The following is a 12,676-nucleotide window of genomic DNA, read 5'->3' as shown; positions in this document are numbered from 1 at the left end:
CATTGGTTTTGGTCAGGCTTAAGACTGTCCTCCTAAATATCTATAACGTTCTACGAAGGAAGCTGAAGTAACCGGTGGGCTGGTACGTGCTATTACTATGTAATAACACATGCTCATGGCTGTAGGCTGCAGCAGAGCACCGATGCGTGATGATGACCGAAATATTTGTTTTGTTTTTATGAGATGCATCTGAGAATGCGCGCACATGAGACCGGTCTGCCAATCCTACTGGCTCCCTTCGCCATTAAAGCTAATGTGATTGACGTTATTTAATAAAATGCTCCTTTAATGGGAACATCAGTATGTAGCACATTCAGTATTTCTGAGTGTTAGGCATCCAAGATTTGTTTTGAATTAATTTGAAGCGAGGCTTTTGGCACAAAAAGCCCCCCGCTATTTTTCTTGTTTCGTCACTTTGGACAACAGCGGATCATCCATCAAACGCTGCAGCTGGTTCACACTCAAACGCCGTGACAACTTCTGGATGGAAAGTATTGCTTCTAATAGAGATCATAAAGCTGATCATGGGATATTAAAAATCAATTAATGAACGTGAAAAGCACGCCTGGTTCGAGTTATCTGAAAGTCATACAAGCAACATAACTATAATAACCGTGGTTACGCTTCTTATTTTATACTCTGGCAAGAAAACAATATGTGAACTGTTAGGTAAAACAAGGACAGCTTCTCAGTCAACACAACATCATGCATGAATGACTGTTTTTTTTTCTTTGTTAATAACATTTGTTTTGAATTCAAGATGTTTCAGTTTGTGACATCAGAGCAAAGTTCGAAGCAGTCAATTCACATTTCAGCGATTGGCAGACCTACTTTTCTGTATAAAGCTAATTATGTTTGACATGTTTTTCATGCTCAAGGAAGACATATCCAGGTTTTTGAGGCCTCCCAGCAATTTTGTGACCCAGATAGGTGATGTGATTATTGGAGATCTAGTACATCCTGTCAAGTAGTTACTCCAAAAAGGACAATTACCGCATTTCTTTGTGTTGTTCAGATAAACACTAGCTCACTCTCTCTTCCTTGCTCTTTTTGGAAGTCACTCTCAGACACATACTGAGTTAAAGCTATCAAGCATTTAAGAAGAAGAAGAAGCACAAATGTGGCACAAAATAGTAGAGCAATAGCTGGAGTATGCTAAGGTCAATGCACAAATCCTTCATTCTCTTCCAAGAGGTGATTACTACTGTTTAACTGGCATAAGAGCAAAGAGTAATTTACTGTTAATGCTTGCCAATGTCTTGGAAAATGAACTAAACTTGTTGCACTCGTTTATCATAAGTGCCTAATCTATTATATTTTTAGAAACATTGCTGGAAAAGTAAGGCAATTAAGAGACTGTAATCCACTGACTCTTTGATGGAACACACATGAACCACATGTCAGCTTATTGCACACATTTTTCACGTTCCTCATCAAAGCAACAATATACAGAGGTCAGTAAAGGTACTGTAAGTAATTTTTTGAGGATATTTAATAGAAAAAAGGTATCAAATTCTCAGAAATATCCATTCATTAGTGTGTGATTACATTTTCCAACTAAGAGCAGGCGAGATGGTCATTGCCTCTGCGCCTAATCGCGTTTTATGTATGTGGCTACATATATTGTACGTTTTGTAATCAAAATCACAAATGGCTCTTTTAAAATATATCTGTCCATTTAACATTTGTACACGTAAATTATTGTAATCTCTTTCTCATTATGTCTTTCTCCTCCTCCATCACTCCTCTACTCCCTCGTTTCCATCTCATCCTCACATTCAGCGTCATCTTCTGAGTTGAAATCAGGGCTGTGACACACGGAGTCGGGGATAAACATGCTTATTTATTCCTGATATTGTTGCAGTTAATTATTGTCAACTGTTCGTCTCCAGACAGCTAAACAACAGCAGCTGGTTATAAGCTAATATCGTGCCAGCTAATATTAGGCTCAAGTATCCTAAAAATCCCACTTCACCTCTGATTACATTCTCACATCATATGAAAGTTTAAAGAAGTTACCTAACGCCAACTAACAGCAGGTAACAGTTGCAAAAAAAGCCGAACTTACAGGCAGAAAAGTTCAGGATATCCTCAACAACTCATCTCATTATTGCTGCCATTGGACAGAAGTGAGCTTGAATATTTACAGTCTCTTCCAGAGGAAATACAGGTGGACACCCGGCATATTGACAGCTGAGGTACGCAGCTCAATGATGGCTTGTACTCACTACAAATAAATGGTGGCCAGAGTTGTTTGTCCTATAGTGGTCACTATAGCTAGGTCCATGCACTTAGGGGGAAATGGGATGGGAAAGAAAACAGAATTCAGTTGACTGCAATCTGCAACCTACTGACATCTAGTGGTGAGATTTTACACACTGTACCTTTAAAGTTTCCAACAATATAAAAACTGTTTTACTTGGCACTTCATTTTTTAGAATTACAACTGATGCTGTATGCCCAGATGGACCATGCGTGACCAGCTGTCACTCACGCTCATATTAATGAATATAATGAACCCTTGTAATTTCAGCATATGAGTTATGAACAGAACAAACAGTTCTGGAAATAAGCTACAGGTCCTAGAGCTGTTTAGATATCATGTATATATATGTATATATATCTATAGGGATAGTCTCATTTTTTCAGCTGACCTCAAGTGGCCAGTCAAGGAACTGGAGTTTTTATTAACACTTAGTATTATTAATACTCACAGTGTGAAACAAACTACGTAAACATCCTAGATTATCTTCTATCATCTGTTTTCTGTTAGCTGTTACCATGAGAGAAGATCCTAGACCAATGGAAACATTAGAAGAGTTTAAAAGATAACCTTTTGTGTGGAGATGCCCATCCTATTTGTCATAGGGTGAGAGGTAAAGTACACCCTAGACAGGTAACCAGTTCATCACAGGGACAACAAGAGACAATGAGGCACTCATCATTCACGTCACATTCACGCCTATAGCCATTTTAGATTACCAGCTGCGTTAAACATGTCTTTGGACTGCGGGAGAACACGCAAGCTTCTCTCATAAAGGCCACAGCAGATCAGGAGGTTCCACAAAACAGAACCTTCGTGCTGTGCCTTGAATACAAAGTAAGTATTTTATAGAGTGTTAATTTAGTCAGAGGGTGTTGGTTAAGTTTGAAAATCTGTAGCAAGTCACTTGAACTGGCCAGTAATGGCTTATTTCATTGTTAAACTTTCGCAGGCAGTTTTGAAGTTTGCAGCCTGTATGGCAGCTGTGCCCTGCATGTTTGCAGTCCTATAGTAAAAAGTAGGGCAGCTGTCGTTTCCAAATTAAATAAACTGTGTCTCCCAAAGATTTGGGCTTTTTTAGCAACATGCATTTAGTGGTGTGATGATGATGGTAAAGCTAGACTTTAATTTTTATTTTTCCTGGTTGGAATGCTGTATCTCTCACTCTGGTGCGTGACAGGAGTCTGATCCCATCGTGGTCCTCGCTTTTGTAGTCTAGGATGACTGAGTCTGAAACGAAGGGCTCTAGTGACGACCACTTAAAAGAGACTTCAGATAGAAGCTGTCATTATTTCCTTATAAGGAGACAGAGGCACGGCTAGGTGAGGCCACACACACTTTGGAACATTTAGGAGATTTTCGCTTTTGCCAAGTCTTGAGTATTAAAGTGCAGTCATATCGCTAATTTCCCAAAAATCTGTGTAAATGCAATGCATAATATTAGCTGAATAGGCATGTCTGTTTTGCTTATTGACAAGGGAAGAGGCATTTATTCAGCTTTAGCGAGCACCCCCTCCTACCCTGGCTTAAACTAAGATTACATCCCACCATAAATGTGTCATAACAGATTTAGTAGCTCAGTGTTCATAATTTCTTCTGGGCCTCACTGTCTTCACCAACCTACTATTTCGCTGTATGCGAGTCCCTATTGAGATGTCAACAATTTTATGAAACGTCCATCAATTTCAACGTTATTAGATCATACACACGCCCGCCTGCCATCCGAACTAGCCGAGAGATTTTAACCACACGGCGCTGGACGAACACTGCAAAACAGTCCTGCGGTTGGCAACGTCCACACAGACCCAGCAATTTTTCTGTTAAACCTAGCTGCATGCTTTTATGGAGAAGCTGTTTATTTTTAGAGGTTAAAACGCGACTCTAGCGGAGGTCACGCACCGGACAGTGTCTACAGCATTTTTCATGTTTGCATTATTACTTATGAAGGCGTAAGAGGCGGACAGGGTCTCCTTTCTTTTTCTTTTTTCTTTTTTTTAAGTGCCAAGTGTTTTTCAAATACTGATGCTGATGTAGGATGACAGACTCAGGATTTACAAAGAATCTGACATATATTCAGTGGCTTTAAAGAGGCTCTCTTTCGGTCTCTGTGCACGCTACAAAGAGAAAGGCCCACGCTTTGGTCGGGAAAGACAGACCTCCCACTTATCAGCTATCTGTTGATAATCCTCCAAGCGTGACTCCTATTTCCTCCTGACCCATTTTCAGGGTTTGTTTTGGATGAGCGTGGGGTTCATGTGTCAGTGCATGTGGATGCCACAAACGGGTGATTTATGTTTGACCCCTGTGTGGACTTTTTCAGGTCTTTGTAATGAGTTCCGGGTTTTACTCCCCGTCTGTAGGAGTATGGAAAGCTTTCACAGGAATTAATTGTGGTGAACTGCTATGTGCTTTTATCACCATTTAAATGCTTCCAAGTGACAGCCAGAAGCCGCGAGCAACAACTCTAAGAGAGCACCCACGTGAGATGAGGTGTTTCTTCCCCCCGTGAGAACCTCTCGTGTCTGTTGTGTATCAGGGCCTTGGCTCGGAGGTTAGTTGGAAGTGCGATGGGGACCCGCAGCCAGGAGAGAAGGTCCTGCAGGATATAAAGGAGAGGAGAGGGCAGGAGAGGCGGCTCCAAGAGATCCAACGGCAGCTGGAGCTCCTGGGTCAAAGCCAAGAGATGACTGTGAGTTCAAAGCAGCTACACACTCACGAGAAAACACATGCTCATGCGCACCCAAATACTTGCATACACACAATATGTCTGTGTTGTGTGCATTATAATGCTCCACAGCGTTTGTCTGTAGACACGTGTGTAACAAATTATTACAAGCATACAGCTCATTCTCTGTCATTCTTAGAGTGAGAAGATGAAATCACATGCAACATTCGTGTCTCTGCAGGCCCATAATTTCTCCTCTTTTTTCCTCATTTTACTTCTCTCCCTTCAGTTTACAGTTTCATGTCTGGTTTATACCGATGAGCTAAAGTTCGCACTCTGCCTCTCTTGATGCATGGTTTTGATCAGAAGGCCAGGATGGTCCTTTTCTCCACTGATAGCCTTTTTGTCCTCCTCCATGTTTAATTGCTTTCTCGCGATCTTTGCCAAGATTCAGTGTCTTCGCTCCACAGTGTTCCCTAGAAACCATTGAGCACCGTCTGATCTTAGGAGTCTGCAGAGTTACAACCAGAGGACTGTCACTAAAGGCACAATGCAAGAATGTCCCGAGAACAAAGGTGGACGGGCCTGATTTCTGCTCTCTCTGACTCTTATGACTTTAAATTTTCTGTTAAATAAAAGGAAAACATTAGGGTTAATACATTTATTTGTTAGACTTTGTTGGTGTTAAAAGGGTAGCTCCTGCTGCTGTTTATGGAATTCTTTTCATCAGTTCTCACACTGATGAATCACAGCGTGATGTATATTCAGTATGTCTAATTTAAACATAAAAGATGGGCATTTCTCTGACAAATAGTGAGGTAATAAAACCACCGAGCGGCAGCCACACCCTTACATCACACGGCATCACGCCATGCAACTGAGGCCTATTCCTGGCCTAATTAAGGAGAGACAAGTGGAATTTTGTTGCTAATTAAGCCGAGCTCCATTCGAGGAAAACCGTTCTTTCATCGTGATTCCAAAACATCAAACCCACCAGTCCCTTAACTTCTGGTGCTGCAACACACTCTTTGCGTTTGACCATGTGTCACTGCATTTTATATAGTGTGACTAAATGAGTGAACCCAGCGAGTGACTTCAATGTAAACAGCAGCCTCACAGTGTATATATTTTTAGTGCCACGGGCCTTGTTTTGTGGTTAGAAAAAGATTTATTTGTACAGATTTTGTCTGGGAGGGCATACTTAACCAGTCTCACACAGCTGCAGTATACTCATAAAGTTGATTTGTATAACATACATAACTCAGAGACTCTCACAAGATCTTTGGGCCTCCACGTTGGGTGACAGCCGTCCCCAGAGGGATAATGTTATGCATATATCCCTACATCCCATTCTTGTGAAGACAGAATGTCGTGAATGCCTTTGGGACAAATATTCATTTGAGCACTGTAATGATTTCAATAGATCTGTGTGTAAACTGCAACTTAGCCATAGAATCAAAGGCTGTATTTCCAGTTACACTGACTGTCTGCTAGCTATGCAGGCGTTCTGTGTGGTTTTCTATTGGAATAAAAAATGTGATAAGAAGAAATCTATCCATCCATACATCCGTCCATTTTCTTCTACTCATCCAATTCAGGGTTGTGGGGAGACTGGAGTGTAAACCAGCAGCCATACATCCTGGACAGGTGGCCAATTTCTCGCAGGGCCAGCGCAGAAACAGACAACCATTTACATTTATAGCAAAGGAATCACCAGTTAACCTAACCCCTCTAACCTCATTTCTTTGGACTGCGGGAGGAAGCCAGAGTACCTGGGGAGAACCCACACAGACACGGCGAGAGCATGCAGTCCAAACAGAAAGGCTTTGACCTTCTTGCTGTGAGGCAACCACCACGCTTCCCACCTTGTTGGTGCAAAAATATTATTTTATGCCTGTCAAACTGTGTTATCTTTGGCATTTTTCATAGACTCGACTAAGGAAAGGAGAACAAATGATATGCTTTTGCAACAGGTTGCTAGTAACAAAGTGCCTAAAGGTACAAATGGGTTTCTCTGTTATGTGTAAACACAACAGTGGTTCATCCCTTGGGTCGAGTGCCTTTTTTATGCTTGAGTGATTCATATGTCAGTGTTAAATGGCTTAAAAAACATGTATGTAAAAAAAAAAAAAAAAAAGTGAAATGGTACAAGGACTGGACTGAAAATGAGTGAAGAAAAGAAAAATTTTGAAAGGTCTTCAGAGAGTCTGGTGAACCACTGCTTAAGAGCACTTTTAAAAAAACAAAAGGATGCTTGAAATACGGTAAAACAAAGATATCTTAAAATAGCAGATGAGACGAGGTTACCAAGCCTATTTTTCTGAAGAAACTGTGTGATGCTCAATCTGGTGCTTGTTTCCCTGCAGCCTGTTTTGGCTGCCTTCCTAAATCTACAGCAAAAGGAAGGACAATCTCAGCATTTACTGTAAGGCAGGATAGTTCCAGCCCAACGGTCTTGTTTTAATCAGGCCAACACTATCAGTCATACTTCCTCACTTACAGCAGTTTGTTATTACCTTATTATTCCTACCATTTATCGGAAGAGCAGTCTGGGTTAAAAAAAAATAATAATAAATTGAGAATCCACTTATCTGGATCTGAATCTTAAAATCAATTATCTGTCTCTATGCATCCTTCAGCACTTTCCTCACTTCACTGCATCCACAGCTGATGGCTGTTAGCTACTAGCTTATCTCCCTCATCGGCTCTGCTTTGTCACTGTATGATCTTTGGAAAGGGCTCAATTTGAGAAAAGGCTCTTCACCACTGGTCTCAGGTTTTTCAGTGTCACTATGATCTCTCCCATCTCCTGTACATGATGTGTAAATCAACTTCAAATATTCAAATTCAAATTTAGGAGGTGACACAGCTTTTGGATATATTTGCGGAAGCAGCTCTTAAGCTTCACGCCTCGGGACAGACCATGGCAGACGCTGTTTGAAATATGGATGCAATATAGGTTTAATGACACAGGGCACGTCTGAGGCTGCCTAGCCTCCTAAATGTTAAAGCTATGATTGGTGATTTAGTAATTTTGAACTTTTACAACATGTGTCATTTGGGAGGATATGTAATATGTTTGCAAGCTCAGAAACTGAAAGATACTTTTATCAGCAGCTCTCATGTGCACAGAGATGTTTGTCCCACATTAAACATAGGAACATTGTCTAGCTGGCGGTAGCCGTCTCAGGCTGTCAACACTCCTGACCGCTGCACTTTAACCTGTGATTCAAACTATGGAAGTATACAGTAAAGAAAAGCCTGAGTCTTTTTTCCCCCAATTACACTGTGTCATTGTTAAGTATGCAATCCAAAGCTCTCAGCTTTAAATCTGTCAGATTTGAACCTTTTGCTGCTGCAACCACTTCTGCTTCTGTTCAGGGTGTGCAAAGGAGACTATGATGAACAAACAACTGACACATGGCTCTTAGAGTTAAAACAAAAGACTATTTTATGTTGATATAGCTGTTAGTGTTGAGGCAGAGGCTCTTTGGGTATTTAGCAGAGTTACTATGCATTTTTTTTAAAAATGTTAAAATATATATTATCTGCTATTTGACATGACATATTTACAATGTCAGTGCTATGCTACTGTATAAAAAGAGTGCAATGAATTGAAGTTCTTCTTTCTCCCAGAGGAGTAGCCTCTGGCTCTGTGGACTATAGAGCTCAGGTATGCGACTGAAGTCAGTGAAAGCTGAGCGGCCCACGCTTGTGCTCAAACCTGGTCTTGCATCCTGTGTGTACAGAAGCGCAGGGTGAGCTGTGGTAGAGGTGGTAGTCCTCTGCAGAATGTAGCTGGAGCGCTCCACATCTCTGTCTTTGCCAGATTTATCTCCCTGTGGAAAGCTGATCAAGGTCAAGAAGTTCACTCGCCTTGCCATTGTTTGCTGGTGGAAGAACTGGATTCACTTTAGTAAAAACCTATTTAAAGACCCCGGTGACAATAAAACAGAAACTGTCAAAGGCCTGTAACTTGACAAATTCAAGATTTTCCACCTCCACCTTGGATTTCACATGTTTATTACAGAGAATCATGGTTGGGATTGCCAGCTTAAGGCTTTGCAGCATACACAGCTCTTCTCTTCACTATAGATTGCATATGTGAGATGCTTGTATGTACGCGACCCAAAGCCACCCAGAAACAACGTTTTTGTCTATTCCTGCTTACTCATTGACTTCCCTTCAGAGTCGCTCTGATAAGTGAATTCTGCGTTTATGAGCTGTCATGTAAGCCCAGCATTCTTGTTCCTGTCTCATTGATAACCCAGTGGAACAAGGAGATGCTCCCTGGAAGCACCTTAATCCATTTTATCAAACATTTTCTTTGGAAAGCTTTCCTGTAATCGCAGCAGTTTTCTGTGCTGTTTACCAAAATTCACGTGTTCCCTGCTGCCAGGAAACCGAAACCTTCCACCGAGAAGAAATGAAGGTCCTTAAATGGTTGTGTAGCAGCAGGAAAGCACATATCAGTCACCCACAGACACCCCTGGCCTCCTCAAGTACCGAGGTCATCGGAGGTCAACCACTTTTAAAGAGTTGTAGCATTTTGTCAAAGCAGTAAAAAGAACATTCTTTCTTCCTTCTTTCCTTTCCTCTCCTCTCTGTTGGAAGGTCTAACCTGTTCCCATCTCCAAGACGGCTGGTATCAGTTAGAGGCATTTCAGACCATTACGACTCCAGCCACTGGGGCACTTTTTATTGCCCCGTTCATGTACGCTGAAAATAATGACATGCCTCTAATTGACCTGTAATTTTTTTCTTCTGCCATTTGTCTCAAGTTGCAGGAATTACTCACCTATGTTCAGAAAAATTTACATCTCCTTTACTTAACAAACTTTTTCTGTGACCGAGGTGTCAGTTGTTACATAAGAATATATATAAAGAATAGCTAAGTGGATCTAGAATGGATAGACATTTATTTATACTCTATATTTATTTGCATACACGTTATTTTTTTTTTCAAACTTACAGGGTCCTTTATCGTTTCATTTTTGCCATGTAAAAGCAGAGGTCAAGTCCACAGCTACACGAATGTCGAAGGGTCAACATAATGAAGCGCTCCAGGGGGGCACTGTGGGGCGTTTGTGTCTGTGGTGCCTGTGTGCTCCTGTCTATTGGTAAATGATGTCATGTCTGGATAACTGTGAGGGTCAAAGATGAGTAACACCACCCAACCTGCCATGACCTAAAGGCTATGATTACATTCTGGAGGACTTTGAACATGGACAGGATTGTGTGGTGATGTCTCGTCAGCCCACTGACAAGGGGGTGGAGCGTTTCAGTAGGTGGTCAGGTCAGCATATGACTGGTGAATAGCACTAGCTAAAGGGGGTAGATGAGACAAAAAATGACTCTGTGCGGTGTGAGGAAGAGGTGAAAAGAATTGCATTGCATAATATCTTCTTAGGTCACTGTTGTTGCTTTTGGTTTCTAAAATCTATTGTTTTGGACGTCAATCAGGCGTTAGGACCACCTGTATAATGTTGTGCTCGTCCCCCTTTTGCTGCCAAAACAGCCCTGACCTGTCAAGGCATGGACTGCACAGGACCCCTGAAGGTGTGCTGCGGTATCTGGCACCAAGATGTTAGCAGCAGATACTTTAAGTCCTGTAAGTTGCAAGGTGGGGTCTCCATTGATTGCGCTTCTTTTTCCAGCCCATCACACGGATGCTCAATTGAATTGAGATTTGGGGAATTTGGAGGCCGAATCAACACCTCAGACTCATTGTTGTGCACCCTGTGGCAGGGTGCATGATCCTGCTGAAAGAGGCCACAGCCATCAGGGTTTCCATGAAAATGTGTACATGGTCTGCTTAGGTAGGTAGTACGTGTTAAAGTAACATATAGATGGACTTTCCCAAAGCATTGGGGGTTACAGCAGTGGGAAGGTGTCTGGACTCTGCAGCCCCATGTGCAAAAAATTGCAATTGTTCTGACATCTTTCTATCAGAGCCTGCATTACATTTTTGGCAATGTGAGCTACAGCACCTTATGCCTTCATCAGTGAGCCTTGGCCACCCATGACCCTGATTTACTACGGTTCCTTCCTCAACCACCCTACAAAGAGCTGCAGTTTTGGAGATGCTCTGACCCAGCCGTCTAACCATCACAGTTTAGTCCATGTCAAAGTCATTCAAATCCTCACACTTGCCCATTTTTCCTGCTTCTGGCACACTAACTTTGAGGACAACATGTTCACTTACTCCCTAAAATGTCAGTGTTGTATTGTTTTGCTGATCAGAAGTAGGAGGAGGAAAGCTCAGTTAATACTAACTAAAGACTGATTGAGATTAGGGACAGAATATCTGGATCGCATCCTTACTTCAAGGCCAGGGACATTCAGTTCACTTAGGGCTGACAGCTAAAAACACGAGCGCAGAGAGAATGATGACAGCGATTTCTGTTCAACTCAGAGATTTAACGTTTGTCTCGTCTTGACACTTTCTTGGCACGGTGCTCGTGTCACGGAAGGTAATGAGTCGATAATATTGGAACAAATTGACTGTTGAGTTGCAGCTGTTTAAACAAAGTACAGCGTCCTTACACTGTGAACTTGCGCTTGTCTATGAGCACACGTGCGTAGGTAAATTAGTTACGGTCGCCAGGAATTCAGACTTTGCACATAGCGCCAAATGACGCGTCATTCCCAGGAATAGATTTTGATATTTATTTAACTTTTAAGGCCTTTTCCTCATAACCTAGTTTTCTTTCATCCTTGAACTCACTCGCTGTCCCAGGCTGCCTGTGAGGAGTCTGGCTTATCTGTAGAAAAACAAAACTAGCATCCAAGTGGAAGTGTTTTTCCCACACACCTTCCAACAAAGCAGAGCGGTGCAGTACATTATTATGAAGTGCCACTGTTATGTGAGGTCATGTATTAATACAGCACTTTGTCTGGACTTGTCAGACACTAAGCTTTAGACCCAGTAAAATTTGTTTGGAAGAAATGCAGGAATGATGTCAGCAGTTGGTCACTTTTTATAATATTCGGCACACGTGACCTGGAAACAGTTACACATCTACACATCCGCACCGTAGGCCTGCATGTGGAACGAATCTGCAAATACACACATATTCTTGTGTCTGTTTAATTGATTTTGAAACTCTAAATTCATACAAACATCACTGAAATCTTACATGTGTTGGTGTGTTTTTTGCAGAATGAGTCTCCGGACCTGACTGAGGAACAGTTACTTTGCCTGATGGATGGATGTGAGCTGGCAGAAAGTTGGAGCCAGGACCTTGAAATGAATGACTCATCATAAAGACCTGAAAAAATGATTTGACTGCTACCAGATGGCATCATTTCTGGGACTTATTAATGATTTTATGTGGTTAGACTTTGGCATTAGATCTCTGATGATAGAACAGTCTCTTCATTTATGTACTTACCAAATTAAAGCCACCTGGGGGAAGTCGTGTGCCCATGTTTGTGATATATGACATCCCTGGCCTGTGAGGACGTGGACGCTGGGCTTCTGGGGTGTCTTGATTTGACACTTCTAAGGTTTGGGCTTGTTGCAGCACAACACATGGATGCTTGATGGGATTAAGTGCAGGGAGTTTGAAGATCGGGTCAATGCCTTGGGCTCTCGGTCATGTTCCTTGATGTGTTCTTGAGCATTGTTTTGCAGTGTGGCAAGGGGCACAAAGGTGGGATACCGTTCATGGAAAAGCCAGAGATTTTAAATGTTGTCTTGTAATGAAGTCATCAATGATATACACGTCTCCTGTCTATTGTTTTAA

General features: G+C 41.8%; 1 protein-coding gene across 5 annotated transcripts in view; it reads left to right on the top strand.

The window, feature by feature from the left end:
- fsip1 (fibrous sheath interacting protein 1) overlaps window positions 1-12,676 on the top strand; it is a 27,476-nt gene extending 14,800 nt beyond the window's left edge. The window contains exons 9-11 of one of the 5 annotated variants that reach the window (XM_005453291.4): window positions 2,037-2,198; window positions 4,800-4,952; window positions 12,091-12,676. In XM_005453291.4, coding sequence (XP_005453348.1) covers window positions 2,037-2,198; window positions 4,800-4,952; window positions 12,091-12,195 — 420 coding nt within the window. In that variant the 3' untranslated portion in view covers window positions 12,196-12,676. Of the gene's footprint in view, window positions 1-2,036; window positions 2,199-4,799; window positions 4,953-5,398; window positions 5,573-12,090 lie in introns of those variants that run through there. The other 4 variants (XM_019349063.2, XM_019349062.2, XM_019349064.2 and 1 more) reach the window with 4 other exon arrangements.

The sequence above is a fragment of the Oreochromis niloticus genome, linkage group LG19, assembly GCF_001858045.2.
Source record: "Oreochromis niloticus isolate F11D_XX linkage group LG19, O_niloticus_UMD_NMBU, whole genome shotgun sequence".
In the NCBI taxonomy this organism is placed as follows: Eukaryota; Metazoa; Chordata; class Actinopteri; order Cichliformes; family Cichlidae; genus Oreochromis; species Oreochromis niloticus.
This window is presented reverse-complemented; position numbering and strand designations above follow the sequence as displayed.